This window comes from Charadrius vociferus, unplaced genomic scaffold, assembly GCF_000708025.1.
Source record: "Charadrius vociferus isolate BGI_N301 unplaced genomic scaffold, ASM70802v2 scaffold103, whole genome shotgun sequence".
NCBI classification, from domain to species: Eukaryota; Metazoa; Chordata; class Aves; order Charadriiformes; family Charadriidae; genus Charadrius; species Charadrius vociferus.
This window is the reverse complement of record NW_009648061.1, coordinates 4,974,982-4,992,953: the sequence shown is the minus strand read 5'-3', so window position 1 is coordinate 4,992,953 and position 17,972 is coordinate 4,974,982. Positions and strand designations below refer to the sequence as shown.

The window sequence follows — 17,972 nt, the reverse complement described above, 5'->3', positions numbered from 1 at the left end:
TTTTGCTCTGTAGACATGTGTGGGATGGGATTCTGAAACTAAATACAGTTACTTCATGTTTGCAAAAAACGTAAATGCGCTATTAGTGGGATGTGGAGACTGCCTTTGCCCACCCTTGGCAAATGACCTGGTTAAAAACACCTATTAAGATGAGAATGTCAGTGTAAATAGTTGGGGCAGGGAGAGGGATTAAATACTTAAAAAAATAAATTAAAATGGATTAAAAACTGTCTGGAGGGCATTTGCCCCAAACTGTTCCTGTTAAAGAGGAGTCCAGCATCAGCTGCGTTAAACAGAAACCAAGCCACTTCAAAGGGAATTTGAAGCAAAGAAGGAAATAGTGTGGAAAAAAAAAGTATAAAAGCAGTGTGGAGCTTCCTAACAGGAGGCAGAGACCTGTGAGTAGAAACAGCTGACTGCCTGAAACCTGGTTTGACGCTGCCGTAAGTCACCCCTCTGGCATCATACTCCCCGTCAGACACTGGGGGCTCTGCCTCTGGTGGGGTGGCAGCGTGGGGGGCCGCGAGCAGGGACCCACACCGCAGATTTGTCTGTGCACAGGAACTCACGGGGCGCTTTCTCACCAGCACGTGCATTAACAATTCATAGGGAGCTGCACAGGTACACATAAAGCTGGAGTATTCCTGTCTCCTCACGGGAGGGGTGTGCAGGGAGGGTAACCCACACTTCCCAGAAGAGGGAGCGTGTGCGTTTAACCCACACATCCTGTGAGAAGGGGCGGGTGTGCATATAACTCTGTGCCTGTGCATGATTAGAGCTCTTTGGGATCAGTTACGGAAGGGTGTTTCAAAAGTTGTAGGTGTTTATTAACATTATGTGGGGACTGGTATTGTGATTTATCTGTTGTATCACTGATACAACAGATTACAATTATACAATTTCTGTATAGTTCACTGATTGCGGGTTAATTATGTGTAGTTGCACATAAACAGTCAGAGGAGCACGTTTGTAAAAGAAGACAACCTGAAAGTGCAACTGTGCAAACAAAGGTGAGACCATTCTTGCGTTTACTCCAGAGGTCGTGCCAACTTCATGTAAAAGAGTCTTGGTAGCAGATGGCGTATTGATCACCTTTGCGAGTTCATACCTGGTCCTGCTTCTGTTGAAGCAGTGTTACATTGATAATGGTTCCAAACTTCTCAGCAAGCGCCACAAAACGTATCAAGGAGCGCTGACCATGGGTAGTGGCTCAACAGCTTGGATAGTCTTTAAAAACAAAAAAAAAGTCACAATGCAGGTAGTACAGTGCTGGGACATGTTGCCAAGGGGTGTTGTGGGGTTTCCATCCGTGGAAGTTTCCAGGACTTGGCTACACAGAACTGTGGCTGACCAGATCTAGTGTCAGGTAGTAAATCAGTAAACCATTTTGATCCAGATTCGGTTACTCTGAGTGAACTGAGCAGTTTTTCTCTGGGGCAGTAGGTAAAGACAGGGATGGGGAAAGAATTTAGAGGTGGTTTACAAACTGGCTACATGCAGAGAACAATGGGTGAGAGGGAGGAAAACTGTGGAGCTCTGCAATGGTCAGCCCAGTGTGGATTTTCATATACAGTGTATGAGAGGGACTGTGAAATTTGCTGATGAAATTAAGGTGACAGGCAATGTCTGTGAGGGAAGGCTTGGGATATTAGAAAGCAAGAAGTCAGCTGAAGATTTGAGTAAAAGAACTAGGATGAAATGTAGTAGAGAGTGCAAGATTATAGTTGGTCTGACAGATCAGTGGCAAGAAACTCTGATACAAGTTGGAAGCTCATCGGGTAGAGATGCGATGAGTTCAGGATTTTGATTAATTATGTGGGTTTAATGACAACTCAGCTGAATCACAATAACCACCCATGTGACTGCTCTTAACTCATGCTAAGTATAAATCACATTTAGCTAAGTGAGCCCCAATGAAGGAAAACTGTCTCACATTTGGATGGGATTATGTCAATGTGCAGCAATGTGTTAAGCTGATAGAACTTCATGATCTGTCTGAGCCCCACTTGCATGGGGTACAGTGAGCTATTGAGGTTTTGTAGCTGTAAGCAAGGGAACTGTCATTCTAGGATGTATGAAAACAGACTTTCTGCAGAATTAGTATTAATATTATTGCACAACTCACTGATAAAATCTGGGAAGTGTGTTTGCAGTTTTGCTCACCCAGAAGGTTGAACTGAAAGAGGGTGACTACCAGAATGATTAGGGGAAAGAAGAGCTTGTTTTCTGGGAATAAACTAGAAAAACATAACATTGCTGAGCATAGTGAAAGCTGAGATGGCATTAAATGTTGTCAGCGTAAATACTAGGGAGAGAAAGGAGCTATCTGAAAGCTAAAAGGTGAGATTAGAACAGGCAGAAAAAAAACATGGGAACTGGCCATGAATACTGGTTAAACTTAGAAACAGTTTAAGTGGTGAGATTCAAAGCAGTGGAATTAATATAGTCAAATCTAACTTGTTAAGAAAGCACTGGATCAATAACAACAAAGGGTACTGTATGATGGTGGCTACCTGTGACATCCTCTGGCTGAATTTGGTGACCCAGGAGATACTAGTTCCACTCTTCTGTTTCAATAACATTAGTACCAATATTATTGTCATTGTTATGAGAAGGATTACATCTGTGTACATCAACTTCAGTAAAAACTTCTTACTCTTTCTTTAATTCTTCCTGTGTTTAAATAGGAGGTTCAGCTGAAGTAAACCCAGGAATTATTCATATTGAATTTATTTCATCATTGTCTCTCGCGTGTGTGAGCTTTTGATATATGAAAGTAACATAACAAAGAGCCTTTCGTCTTTTATTCAAATGGAGAGTGTCAGATGGAGGTTAACAAAGTTGTTTTTGTTTGAGCATGCAGGAACAAGTAATCAAGTGATGTCATTTTCCCTTTTCTATTTCAATTTGCACTGAAATACCAAAGTTAAATGATTACTGGCAAGGCTTCCTCCGCTTCTGCATTTCTCTTCTCTATTTTGACCTTAAACAGCTGACAAGCTAATGGATTATATGTTGTTTTTCTCTAGTTTTTCCTGGATAATGCTGTGAAAGCTTTTCCCTCAGTTCTTAATTCATCAAACGCAAGTTTTCCTAATTCAAGTAATCAGACACGGTGGTGTATACAAAACAACTGTTTTTTCCTACCGGTAAGTTCATTTTACATTTCTTTGTTTGTTTACAACAATTACACTAAATTGACTGTTGCTGGATCTGCTTGAAGTTAAACACCCACCAGTTTTTAAGACTGCTGCAAAAGCATGAAAAAAGCACCTGAAACAGCATTTGAAGAAAGTGGGAAGTTAAAGGAGGTTAGTACTTCTGAAAATAGAGGTTTTAATGAATGTCAGATTAAAAAGCAGGAAACAGTCTGATAACTAAGAAGCGTATCTCACCCATGCCAACAAATGGGCTTTACGAGATATCAGGAGAACACACAACAACTGCAAAGCAGACTGTGCACTGAAAGCTCCACATCGCTGTCAGTGAGAAAACCAGGTGGGTCGGCAGACGGGTTTCACAAGGACCAGTGGTAGACCTGAACGTACTCACCTCAACTCAACTTCCATCATTGGCCTGGCAGTAAATGTGAAATCTGTGATCGTCACACTTCTGTCATTGCATATTTGATTAAGAGGTGAGGTGAGAGGGTGGAAATACAACACTCGGGTACCACTATATAAACAGTTTAAAAAATTTCAGCTGATTTGAAGAAGATGTCTTAGCATGAACAAAAGCACAGCAGCACATGCAAGAAGATAGGGAAGGACATGCCTGCAAAAAATGGGATCTGTATCCTAGAGAGGAATGATTCTCAAAGGAATTACAAAAGACCTGCAGTTGAACATAACAAGCTGTATATTGTGCCAAAATATGTCAATAGTCTTTGGGTGAATAAGTAGGAGGCAGTGAGAGGAGAAAGGAGATTATCGCTATGCAGAATTGATGAGACCAGTACCAGAACGGTGTGTGCTGATTTCCACCCAATATGTTTTACACGAAACAGCTATTCAGTATGTCAAGCTAAACAATCCTAGGCACATACAAAAGCGAGATGTTAATTATGTATAGAACTCTTCTGGAAAAAAAACCCAAACAAACAGTTGCAGTAACTGCAGCACTAAAGAACTTTCAGCATCTCCCTGATAAAGCAACAGCGGAGCATAAGTTTCTGTTTCTCATTTTTAAATTTCTCTAACTAAATACCACCAGGTATGGATAGGTGCCTACATCTTCTTTTGGCCCTGACATCAAGTTACCTTTGTTGTCAAAGATGCGATACAGTCCTTCTCCCCGCCTCTGCATATGTTCACACTCAGAAGCACACAGAAATAAATTGTTCCAATTGGGTTTGCTTTTTCATTTAATTTTTCAGGTTTTGCTTTTTCATTTTCATTTTTCAGGTTTTCTAGTCATCTTTCTTGTATTACTTGTTATAGTTTTGAACATCTTTAAAGGTATTTTGTTTTCTTTTTTACCAGTAAGTTCTCCAACAAGCATCTGAAGGATACAGTTTTCATAAATTATACTTCTTATTAAGATGTAGCAGTTCTTCAAAAAAACTTGTGTACCTCTTTCCTTTGTTTTCCCGTGTGTAACTAAGATGTTTGTCAGCTCTTCACATGATTGGCACATTTTTAACGATTAGTGGTTTATAGATCTTAAACTATTGAAATGCATTCTTTCATCAAAGAAACTTTGATAAATTGGCACAAATGTTATGTTTAAATGCCACTTCTGATAATAATAAATGAAAAGGTCAGGTTGGCTAAAGTTTTTAAACACATTTTCCCTCACTTCTTTTATTAAACAGCTCTCAAATGCACATAATTTTCATCCTCAGGCACTGCATAACTTCTAGCTTGAAAAAGCTAAAATTCTTTTGGAGTTAATACTTTCGATCTTTTTTTTTTTTTTTAATCTGGAAATAAAATGATTCTGTCTTTACTGAATGAGATATTGACTCTTTAAGCTGACAAATGTTTGTTTCCTTAAATTAAAAATTTAGTCTTTTGAATCTGTGTGTTAGCTTTAAGCTTTATTCATGCAGTTAAACTTACTGTGATTTATGATAGTGGACCTGACAGATCTATTGACTATGTCATCTAAAATGAGTGGATAAAAATCTCTGATTTTTTCATTATTTCAGCCCCATAGAATTTAGTTCATTTTGAAGCATACTGATTCCTCCCCTGTTCCACCCCCTAAAATAACTTTTCCAATTTGTATTGATTGCTTTCTTGCTCTTTTTAAAGACTTAGGAAAGATTATACAGTAAGTTTTAGGGACTTTGCTTGTGTTTAGTTATTGATTAGTTTTGCTATGATGCTTCTTTAGTTTCCATATAATAGGAGTGAGGCCTGGGAGATTTCAAGTCGTGCATTTCTCTTCCTGTGATAAAATACAGTGTGGTATCAGTGCTGCCATCTCCACATGTTAAATAAATGAAAGTCATAATACTGACTTCTAAAAGATGCAGTTTTGGAATACACTTTATTTGACTAGGGAATTCCAAACCTACTTTATCTTCAAGTTTTTCTTCATAGACATATTGGCATAGAATCCCTTTTTACTTTAGTAAAGATCTTTATAACCACAGAACTGTAGATCTTAAATTTTAAGAGAAGAGACCAAACACACTGGACTGGAGATAAGATCCTAAGGGTGTAGCGCACTGGTGCAAGGCACTAAGCCTGTGATCCTAGTAAGAAAGGCGCTCAGACTCTGGAAGGTATTGGTTAAAATACCATTCATTGGAACTAGCACAGGAAGAAAAGGGAGGGTAGATGGAGTTACATCCCTTTGGATGCTGGGAACTCTGAGTTGTGCAGCATCGGATGGTCCTCCAGTCAGGGACGGCGTGTGGTGCAGACCTCATCTGTGGAATGGTTACCCGGCGTTTTCCTCTGCTCAGCTTTTACTGGATTTTCTTAAAAGGAAACATTTCTATTCATCATTTCTGCTGTCAGACAAAGACGATGTCCATGAGAACTCGCTGCTGCACTGTTAGATGAAGTCGAGGCCACCCAGGTGGCATCACCACCGCTACCAAGTGGGAGCTGCCTGCAGGCTCCATGGGTGCAATAAATTGGCTGAGCTGGCTGAGGTTATCCCATGGCCAAGGGGGATGCCGAGCACAGCATGGACCTGTGCCTGCTCAGCCCCACCACTATGTGGTTTGCCAACTCTTCAGCATGCTCTGATCTTTCGGTCAGGGTCACTGCAAAGGATTGGTATCACTGCAACTCTCTGCCTTGGAACAGGCCTCAATGCCTGTGTAGTCTGAGCCCTTTTTATTCTTCAGTCGGTTGTACGGAGGTGTAGGATGAACACGCCTGAAATGGGTCCTCACTAAGAAACAAGCCCAGTGTACCTGCACACAAAAGCTGTAATTTTTTCCCAGCTGGGCATTAATTCCTCTGTAGGAAAGTTCACGTTCATTTGATGAAGTGCGAGCAGTCCGCTTGGCCCAGGCTGCCATTTGTCTGACAGCTTGCAATTTTTGTGCTTTGACAGAGACCAGAGCTCTCATGCTACACATGTGACAGTTATTCCACCAGTCCTGATTTTCTGTATGGCTGCTTTGACTGTTCCTTAGCCAAGTTGTTACTGTTTTCCGGTGTCTTGCCAGCTTTGTAGCTGCATGCATCCTTCAGAGAAGCTAGCTAGAGTATCAGTTGCCTTTATTCCTCTGCAGTGTATCTTTTGAAGCATTTTGTCTTGCATTTCCTCCTCCAATTTTTTTTCAAGCCCTTTTTTCTGAAAAGCTGAAAGGGTTAGAAAGGATTCGAGCTACAATTCTTCAAGCATCTACTAAAATTTGCAAATTCTGTTATTAAAAGGGTGAAATTTCAGTTCCTTTGACAGGAATGGAAAAATTTGTTTGCAGTGTTGAGCACTCAGAAGCAATAGCCTTGAATATCTGTAAGATACAGTTGGGAAAAGGTTAATTTAAGGTGGCATTTTCAAAAAAAAGCTGCATAACCTGGTGTGGCTGTTCAAGCAGAGTTGCCTACAGACTCATTTCCAGATCTGCTTGTTGCTTACTGGAATCTTGCATTGCAATACACAGTATCGGAGTCTACATTCTTTAATGTGTGGCTGTGACACTCTTCTCTGATCCATCCACCCTTGTTTGAAATCTTAGCTAAGATTTTCAATCTAGTTTATGTATTCCTATGGAACACTAACAGAGACTGTCTATTCCGCTTGGAAGTTTCTTGGCCTTTGTCGAACTGCACCCAGTTGTGGATTCAAGACTGCCTTTTGTTTGCTTATTTCTTGTTGGAAAACTAATTTCACAAGTGGAATGCCTTACAGACTGAAAAATAGATGCTGCTACTCTTACGTAACACTGAATTTGGACTGTGACCTCCTGTGGAATGAAGCCATCAGAGCAGTTTTAGTTTTGGTGATTCTGAACAGCAGTTCTTTCTATGTCTTATTTCAAGCAGATCTGCAAGCAAATTACAGTAACAGCAGAGATTCAGATGGCAGATCAATTCTGTCTGATGGGTGCTGTGAAAATTATTCTTCTTAGCGATCCTCCAAAATTAGTATACAGTGATTCAGGTTCTGTCAAAAGTACTGCTATCAACAAGACAACACTAGTCTGAAAATAGCCCATCTAGAAATAGAATCCTTTGTAGTTTCAGAAAAGATAACTTCCTTACAAGGTCCAGGACTGTAATTTTCAGGAAGTGTCTTTGGCAAAGGTGCTGTATGTTAAGGAGTAAGATAATGATTCTAGTGAAAATGTATTATTCCTGTTTTAGCATAAATTTTGACGCCCTAGTCCATTTTCAGAAAGTATCCAGAGAAAATATTTTTCCGGGAATTTAACTTCAACCGTACATGTTTTTGTTGATATGTATGACACAGGAAAGAAAAGGCTTTTTTAACAATTGAATGTGTTCGTATGTAGTCATAACTCAAGAGGATTTGACAGAAGGATTTTGTTACATTTATATTATGCATAGGCCATGTTAATAATTTTTTATTCTTCGTATCTTAGCTTTATTTCTAGGGTTTGTAAAATTGCATATCTGTGAGGTTCATAACAACTGCGTAATGCATCAATTTATAAATACTGCAGATATAGGCAATGAAATTGTTGTTTTCAGATCCTTAGACATTTTACCTTGACCCTTATGCTAGTAATACATACAGGGTAGTTATTGAACTCAAGCACAAGTGAAAAACGTATAGTAGCACGGGAATAAATCTTTTGTCAGTCTGCTGGCAGTAGGCTCTTGCATTAGACTTCAACACCAACAGTGGTGACCCATGAATAGGCACTCCTCGCTTCTGCACAGTAAATCAACAGTGACGAAGGGTGAAAACTAGGGATCATAAATTAGAAGCATAGTCTGGATTATATTGAGTTTTGGGTGAACTGGAGCCTAGTAAGAAAAAGGGTCTATTTTACTAAATACCAGCATTTGGTTGTTGTTGACTGCCTGTAAACCATGATGTCCCAAGTTGTGATAGATTCCATGCTTAAGTGGTCAGTCAATAATTTGTTTTTTAAACTAGTCTGATCATTTTATTATGTATGATTTCCTACTCAAGACCCACATTCTAAATATTTTCCATTTGATTTTTCTTTGCCAGTATTTTATATACAGCTGCATATTAGGACTCATTTCCTGTTCTGTTTTCCTGAGGATAAATTATGAATTGAAAATGGTGATAATGTTGATTGCATTGGTGGGCTACAATGTTATCCTTCTGCACACTCATGGGCCCATGCTGGATGACTACAGCAAATTTATGTATGCAATGGCACCTCTTAGAAGGTAAGTGGATAACTCCAGTCCTTCTGAAATGAATAGTATACCTACAGCAGTTCTTATGTCATGGAACAGATTTTTTTTTCTATGATGTGTTTGACTATATCATCTACAAGTCACAATTTAAAATCATTGTCATGATACAGTTAATATATTATTTGATGTCACACCTCAGAGCATTAGAAAAAAATAAATAAGTCTGGGCAAGGTGTTTAAATCACATATAGGAAATAGAGTATGGTTTAATTTGCATTTTTTTAATAAAGGACATTAGGAAGAAGTAATCATTAAGGTTGTTAAGGCCTAAGGCTGAACATAATTAAGGCTGTTAAAGCATATTTGCTGCAAGCCAAAGAAAACCAACTTCCGCAGAACTAGTACATTGTCTTAAAACTTTGCAAATGCAGTCTTAGCTATTGAACAAAATAGTAGAGCAAAAGTTTGGATTTTTTTGCTGTGATTGAAAATTTGTATGCTAAATTTTCAGTGAGACTGCTGAAATCTTTGTTATAGGTGATAATATATAAGACCAAAATTATGACCCTAATTCTGAGTATTGCTGTGTAAAATATTTTCTGGACACATGTAATTTCTACCTCATTTTCAAAACAAGGAGGTGATTCTCTTCTCTGTAGGGCGAGTGTGTAGTGCATATGCCACAACAGAAAAACTGAATATTCAGAGTAGGGTTTCAGTATCGTTTTTACTGTGCTGTAAACTGCTTGAGATCTTTAGGACAAGGAGACAATCACAGAAAAGCATCTGAATTAAAAAACGAGTGCATGTTTTCTTTGCTCTTAAATCTAAAGATTAATAAACAAACCCAGGTCTTTATGTTTTTGGTAAACTCTGTACAAGATCTAGTTCGTGCCTTCTATAATTCTGAGGTGAAAAAGCATCTTGGGAGTTAGGTGCTTTAGTTTCTGTTTCTTTGCATTTGTTGGATATGGTCAAGCTCTCCATTATGGAAGTAGTGTTACTATGTAAAAAAATCTCTTTTTAATCTGCCTGTATAGAATAAGCAACAAATGCTCTCCATTTGTAAGCAAACCAGGATATTGTTTTTAATAAATCCTCATCTTATTACTGGACTTCAAAATGTAGGCACATTTGCACAGAATGTAGTAGAAGTAATTAAAGCTGCATAAGGGAAATAATAACATTTCATCAAATAATAAAGCATATCATATTTAAATGGTCTTATTTAAATGCCAGAAAGTAGTATAAATTGTCATCTTATTCTTGTGCTAAAGTAATTTTGTTTTAACTTTTGAGCATCCTGCTTTACTTATGTTTTTATTTTGTAGGCCAGGAATACTGAAAGACCTGAAGACAATGGGCTCAATTTCTTTGTTTATATTCTTCGTCACATTACTGGTTTTGGGTAGACAGGTAAGATCCACACTTCTCTTCATCTGCATCAGTGGACACACTGCCAGCCTCCACATTCAGCCTCCCACCTTCTCCAACATTTTTTTAGATTTTCTGACAAACACCTTTATTCCGTTCTGCCCCACGCCTTTGCGAAGGAGTGTCAGAAGCGTCTAAAAAGCTATTTTCTTTATTACTTTCCAGTATGCCCTTAAAACTCACCAATAACTGTCACTGAGACTGTAGACATTATGCTGATAGTGTGCTGTAACTATTGCTTGTCATGCTGACCAATATTGTCTCATAGCTTCCTAGTGTGCTCCCATCTGTCTGCATCCATCTGCTGTCTCCCTAGTTGCTTAATTACAAGCTATTTTCTTCACAGTTATTACCATTTGATGCAGACACAGAAACAATGTAGCATGCACACAGACGTGTACCACATGCTGAGGCCACAGTTGCACTAAAACTATGACCCAACGGGAAACTACTGTTTTTATTACACCAGTTGTGCTTTTTCAGTACAAACGTGATGTCAATGGTCTCACCCTCTACGAAGTTGAGGGCAGGTGCAATGGCAGTTCCCTCTCTCAATCCTTGGGTCTGTACATGCTCCAAAGCTAAAAGCTACAGTTCCAGCCAGTTGTGCCAGGAATGATGCAGTGCACAAGACAGGGCTCTGAGATGGAAGAGGCAATCCGCGTGAGATCTCATGAACAGCCTGTACCTCCGTAGCCTGCAGCGCCGGGAAGGATCTTATCCCGTCCTGTCTTTAAATCACTCATGTACATTACAATTCCCCGAAACATAATGACTGTCATTTAAATTGCCAAGCAGGCCCTGCAGGTTACTAGAGAAAAAATTCTTATCTGGCAGCTCCTTCAGTATTTGCTGTAGCAGGCAACATCCTTCTTGCGTAGGAAATAACATTCTTCATCTGCCTTGCTGCCAGTACCATATTAGAGTTTGCTCATCTGATGACAGTAGCAGAGAGTGGGGCTGGAGCACAGCTACTTCCACTCAGAAAAAGGGATAAATACTTCATCTCACCAGTTGAGAACCTTTAGCCCCCGTCAACCAAGGTGTCAGGTGGAGGTTGTGGGTATGACACAAAGAAAAAAGGAGAGAAGGAACGTCAGCTTCACTGAGCAAGGAGAGTATTTCTTTGTGGGTTCAGTCACATCAGCAAGAAAGTTTGTTTTGCATATGACAGCAGCGTGCATGTGTTGTTCCCTGTCACAGCAACTGAAAAATGATCCTGTAATGGAAAAAGTCTTTGTTTTCAGATCTGTAGGTCCAGGATCCTTGTCATGATACCACTTGTTTGTAGCTCTTCAGTCTGTTGCCTTTGATTTTTCTGCTAATTTATTCTCCCTTAAAGAAGGAGAAAAAAAACCTCTGTGTTTTCAAACACTCTCAAGCAAAGTCTAACTGATAACTAGAAAATGCTATGGACTAATTTTTAGTACATACCTGTCATAAGACCTGCCATTTTAAGTTACTGTTAGTAATACTGACTGGTAGCAAATGCTCGGGAAAAGAATAGGGGAGGAAGTGAACCTGCATAGAGCAACCCTTCCAGGTATGTATGCTTCCCGCCTTCTGCCAGTCGGCATTTCTGTGGCAGTGTTTAATAGCTATTGGTTGCTCTGCTTTCTGTTACACTGTCTGACCCCTTTTTAACCCATTTTATCATCCTGGTCTTCCCAACATGTCTGAAAATGAATTTCACAATTTGATAAAAAGTCATGTGAAGATGTCCATCTTCTTGTTTGTTTTTAAACTTTCTGCCTGCCACTTTCATTGAGTGGCACTTGCAGAATGCTTTGGAGCCATTTTGGCAGTGTAGGCAAAGTAAAATTCTTCATTACCCTTCTTCCACAGAAGGTAATATACAAGTAATTTCTCTGTTTGCTATTGCATTTTTCTACTTTGCAGATAATAACGTCTTTTCTCTTCTCTTAATATCTGATTATTTTACCAATGCTAAAGATAATGGCCACTGATGAAAAGGGTGGTCTTCCCGTTTCCCTTAAACTGGCATTGGTGCTCTTCTATCCCCAGAGTGAGTAACCAGAAAGTTCACCTAAACAAAAAGTGAATGCTTTCCTACAAGCCTAGCTCTGGGAACCTGCTCACCACTGGTCAGAGAGATGACTCTCCTGATGCAAAAGCAGGAGGGGGAATGTGTATTTCCGGTTGAATGGGGATGAAGAGAGGGAGAGCTGGTGCATCATTACATGTGACATGATCCAACTTAATTCTCAGGTCCAGCTAATACTTTTAGCTCTACAGCCAGCATCCCTACAGAAAGAAGGAGGCCTTCCCTCAGCTTCTCATTCTTATCCTTGTATCTCCTCACTTGTACTGCACAGCTGCCTGTGGAGCTATATATTAGCCCAAAATAGGGAAATGGTCTGGCTTAAAAATTAACCCTGGAAAAATGGTTGGGTTTCAGCCAGATCTATTTCCTGATCCAGTTTTATGGTGTGGTTGCAGCGATGCTTGTGCCAAAAGAATGAGCGTAGGATGGGGTAAGCCGCCAGAAGTCACGCCAGCATAGGCTACAATCATTCCCTGGCACTTAGATCAAGTTACACATTTCATTCTGCAGGCATGCTATTAGAGTTATTTGAAAATAGGCTGGCAGCAGGCAGACGATACTTTGAGAATGGCGACTCTTGCACCCTGCTCAGGCATTGCCCGGGAGAATGCAGGTTGGTATGGGCTAGACTATGTAAGAAGCGTGCTCCCATGTAAACACTATTGAGCATTAAATCTCTCTCATGGCCCAGTTGGAATAACCAGTATTGACATAGCCTGTGAATTCCTTCCTCATCAGTACCTAAAATTACACGTATCCCATTACTCTGTAGGCTAGGTGAATATTTTGGGGTTTCTGATTGATTATATTGTGTTTATCAACACTGAACTTCATTGGCTGTTTTACTGCTCAGATGTTTATGGCAACTTCACTCAGCCATGAAAACTGTTTATTTGTAGTCTCTGTTGTGTTTTTTAGTGAGCTTTTATTCTGTGAGAGGATCCTTCTCAGATAATGTAGTCTTTTCAAGAGCCTCTTCTGAAAGAATTTAATGAAAAATTTATTTGAAACTTCACTCCTATTCACACACGCATTGACTTCTTTGTAGCAAATGGAGGCATGTTTACAGGAGAGGTGTCAACTCTTCCCCATTATATCAGCTTTAGCTATTATGTCTAAATAGCTCTTTTCCTTAGCATAGTTGGTTTTTTTTTTCCCCAAAGTAGCTTGCTGTATTGTTCCCAGGGTCACCCCAGTTCTTTTCCAAAGATCATTACCATTTGTAAGTTCTCTGACACTGTGGCTGTTTTGAATGATCAGGCTATCCACCACAAGATTCAGACGTGCACCTTTTCATTTTGGTTACTTCAGAGCTGATGACCTCTTCTTGATCAACCTATTAATGTATTCTAAGACATCTTCTGCTGGTGCTCCATGTTGAGACAGTTTCTCAGACTTGCTGTAATGGCTGGGAGGTGGAATTTCCTTAGCTGCCTCACCAGAATGAAAACTGAGGTTTAATTTCTAGTGATCTTACCTGCTTTAGTGCTTCCTTTGCTGAGTGCCATAGCATTCATCTCCCCTGACTGTAGACACCTACGGCATAGGCAGCTACTCTTGAGCTCCTTATCTTGACTTTCTGCGTGACACTCTTTCAGTGATGAAAATTAGTTCATTGCCCCACTGAGACAAATATTGAAAATAGATCTAGATGAGTGTTCCACTAGAATTTAAAAATATAGATAAACATGAGACATGAATCAGTTTTTGTTGCACTTAACTGCTTTTGCCCAAGAAGTTACCACTGATTTGAACCTCTGGGGTTGCGTTGCACTGCCTCGCAGAGGTGCATGGTAGTCTCTTGTCCTGGAGGAAGGGAATTGCTCAGTGGTGCCTGCAGGAATGCAGTGTCCTTCATGCCTCCCTGGGTGGTCCGCCATGCTCGCCCGCTGGGAAGTGCTGTTGAGTAAAGCAGCATAATGTGAAGAAGGAAAATTTTGTATCTCAAGGATATTGTGCCTGCAGATGTATAAGGGCCATTCTGAGATATTTTCATTCTGACATGTTGAAAAGGTTCTGGAGATAACAGGTAAAGTAGGAAACAACCCTGGTTTTTATATGACTGCAAGGCTACAAAGATTGAACAGGATCTTTAACGATGTGCATACTAAATTGGCTAGACCATACAAATAAAAAAAAGCATGATTTAAAGTGAGTTTTAGTAAGTCAGTGCTTTTTTGTTTTTAAAAGTCTAAACAGACATTTTGAAATATGATTTGTTGACTTTTTTTAATTTCAAAGTGAACTGTAGAATATGTTCTGCTTTATTTTTTTGTGATTTCTGAGTTCTCTGCCATTTTTTGTGGCAGCCTAAATTTCATTCAATAAATAACACAATAAATAATAAATAATTTATTTTATAAAAATAAATTATCTGTTTAATATTAGCTCTTAAAAAAGAAATATATCTCTCTGAAGACTTCAGTTTATCTAGCACCTTTTCTTTTCAATACAAAGTTGGCACAATGTATGGATACCTAATTTCAGTTTTATGCCAGGCATCCAGTTTGCTTTTGTCAATTTATGCAAATAACTTGACATCCCAGGTTTTTATTGTATTTTTTCTGCATTAATACAATTGATGGCATTTGAATTTATCATCTATGTAGGGATCTTGGATGTATAAATATGTAATAGACATATTTAAAAGTTTGCCAAATCATTTTAATACCTCATTTCAACTTTCTGCTCTAGCTTTGGCTGTGGTCTCAACAAAATATCTCTGAATCATTTTGAACTGTGACAGCCACTGTCCAATCAGAAGGACTGCTCTCATTTGGATGTGAATGCTCACTGACTGCTAATGATACTAGCTAGCATTTTTAGGTTTTTCTATAATAAGATTGTCATCATAATCATGTTCTCCTGGTTAATAACATAGTCTTCACTGAGGCTGCATGATAGCGTTAAACCACTGGACTACATTGAAATAGCTCTTGATTTATATCAGCTCAAATGAGATAGTCAGGCAAGCGGAGGCTTCACTGTAGAAATAATGCCATAGAATTTATGACAAAACATTCACAATATTGAAAAGAAGTAGCGAGAGCTCCAAAACAAATGCATTTTTATTCATTTCTCAGCTTCCTTTTAATGAAATTGGATCTCCAAAAATGCTGTTATTCCAGGAATGTTATACATTTCCATGTAGTTCCAATTATTGTTATTGTTGGGGATGTTAAAAAACAATTATGAAAACTCTGGGACAAAAAGAAAAGAAGGAGACAGTATTATAGAAAGCAGTATAAAAATGAACAACAAAAACCAAACAGCACCACCACAACACAAAAAGAAAACCCAAACAAAACAAAACAAAAAAAAACCCAGAACTGGGTTGGCCCAACTGACTGGGCCATTTTTGACAACCTGATAATGATTTGATAAACTAAAGGCATATTATATCAACAGACTGCTTTTTTCTTGTACTGCCCACTTTTTACCAGGCTGATGGCATGACAGAAGTTCAAGTTGGTGAAAGTTCGGGTCTTCCTGAAATGCCCATTATTCTAAGTGAAATTCTACACTGCAGATAAATAAGTCACCATATTAAGTTATAAAACTGTAAATTGTTTCCATAACGGTGTTTGATTTCTGGAATGAATTTCTACTAAAGCCTGAGAGTAAATAAATACAGCTTCATTGTTTAAAGCACCTTGCCTTTTTTTTTTTTCCTGGGCCTTTTTGCGGGGCGGGGGGGGCTTGTAAGTTTGATGAAATGTATGTCACATAGTGTGTGATTGGCATTTGATTTCTCTGTGATCTGTAATTGTACTTGAGTGGCCAAATAATAGCCTTGTAGGGGTGGTGTACTGTGCTTATTTTGTCTCTTAAACCTGTACTCCATCAGGACAAGATGCCTATTGTTTCTTTACCTCTGTGTCCTCTTGTAACAGAATGAATATTACTGTAGGTTAGACTTCCTGTGGAAGAACAAGTTCAAAAAAGAGCGGGAAGAGATCGAAACCATGGAGAACCTAAATCGGGTGCTTCTGGAGAATGTGCTTCCAGCCCACGTAGCTGAACACTTCCTGGCAAGAAACTTGAAGAATGAGGTCAGCCATCTCTGTATATCCTCTGCTCTGTAAGAAAGCAGCGTATCCTGGAAATAGCACTCAATGCTGATTTAAACAGTAGGTCCACACAGTGAGATTATAGATATACAGTCACTTTCATTCCCCCTCACCTACCTGAAAGACTTGCTTTACAGCACTGAATGCCGTACCTTGAAGTAAAAAATGTGACATTATCTTAAGTGGCAATGTACCCTGCCTTTCGGAGGAGGGGAAAAAAGGGTGAGAATGAAGAAGGGGGTGGTTGAATCAACACGGATTTAAATTTAAATCATATGCATTCAAATACTTTTTTTCTTTGTGATCAGAGTGGAGCTGCATCCAGGTTCTGAATTTTCTTCTGGTGGCTGGAGACCTTGCTTACTGGAATGAAAATTAACCTTTTCCCTGAAACAGCGGCTATGTTAATTCTAGAAGGAGGTTCTGAACACTGAATTACCTGTTTACTCGCTGCTTATGGACCTAATCCAAGTACCCGAAAAGTCAACCAAAAGACCCCTGTTGACTTTGGTAGAAATTAGATGTGCTCCTAATATTGTTTCACAGTTTTAATAAAGCAAAAGAGGATGAAAAATTTTAGAAAGAGTAGTATTTAGAGAGTAGCAGTTCTACAGATCTTAAATGCAATAGTTTTCATTACTTGTGCATACCGAAGAGTTGTTCCAAAACTGAGAAAAGAGGGGAGAGGGCAGCTTTAGGGATTCATTTTTTATTTCCTGAGTCAAAAAGGAGAATGCCTTCCCTTTCACTGTGGTTTGCATCAAGGAGTACTAATCGGTACTTTGTATCAGTACTTAGTACTACCTGCAAATATTCATTTGGTAGCTACTGTCGAAGGAAAACTGCTGTGGGGTTCCTTTGAATCCAGTGAAGACCTTGGCTGGAAGCCAGGTTGGCTCTACTCCAGTTCTCAGTTCAGGCATTAAACACAGCAAACCATCAGGAGATTGCTTTCTCATTTATGTGCTATTCCATCTCGGCTCCCCAGCAGAGCAACGCCATCTGCTCACCTTTGCATTGGCAACTGGATTTATATTGTCACCCCTCAAGATCCTTAGGTTGAAATGAGCTTAAGTAAATTTAGTGAAGATCAGAAATTGTCATGTGCGGGAGCTCTCCTATCTATCATGTCAGCTGAAGTAAAAATGATTTGACCTAGTTTTAGTGGCATCCCTTAAAAAAAATTTTTTTCTTGTTTTGTTTATCTTTAAACACAGTTTTTGAAGAGGGAAGAACCTTTCAAATCCCCATAATGTTCAGGAATACCAGCATCTGCCATGTCTTCAAATTTGTTTCAATGTTGGCAAGGATGTATTGAGCCTTAAAGGACATTGTATATGTGTGTATGTGTACACACCTAAGAATATGTTAGGACAGATCAAGCCATTGTTTTCTTTGTGTGGATATTTAAGTCAACAGATACTCAATTGAAATTTGTCCATGTCTCCCTTAGTTGCAAACATGGATGTTAATATGCTTTTATGTGTATTGTTTTCTGTTTAACCAAATTTTGAGATGAAAACTAATTTAATGGGTGAATAGTCTGTTTCAGAATACTACTTCTCTTAGAATGTTATGCATGCAGCTGTATGGAGAAAAGGGAAGCCAAAGCATGCTGCTGATGAACAGGCAGCA

The 17,972-nt window shown here is 39.1% G+C and overlaps 1 protein-coding gene across 1 annotated transcript in view; it reads left to right on the top strand.

Moving 5' to 3' along the window:
- Positions 1-17,972, top strand: part of ADCY2 (adenylate cyclase 2 (brain)) — a 209,993-nt gene that overhangs the window by 177,338 nt on the left and 14,683 nt on the right. The window contains exons 17-20 of the mRNA XM_009883800.1: positions 3,030-3,149; positions 8,614-8,798; positions 10,100-10,184; positions 16,161-16,319. Of these exons, the coding sequence (XP_009882102.1) occupies positions 3,030-3,149; positions 8,614-8,798; positions 10,100-10,184; positions 16,161-16,319 (549 nt within the window). The remainder of the gene's footprint in view (positions 1-3,029; positions 3,150-8,613; positions 8,799-10,099; positions 10,185-16,160; positions 16,320-17,972) is intronic.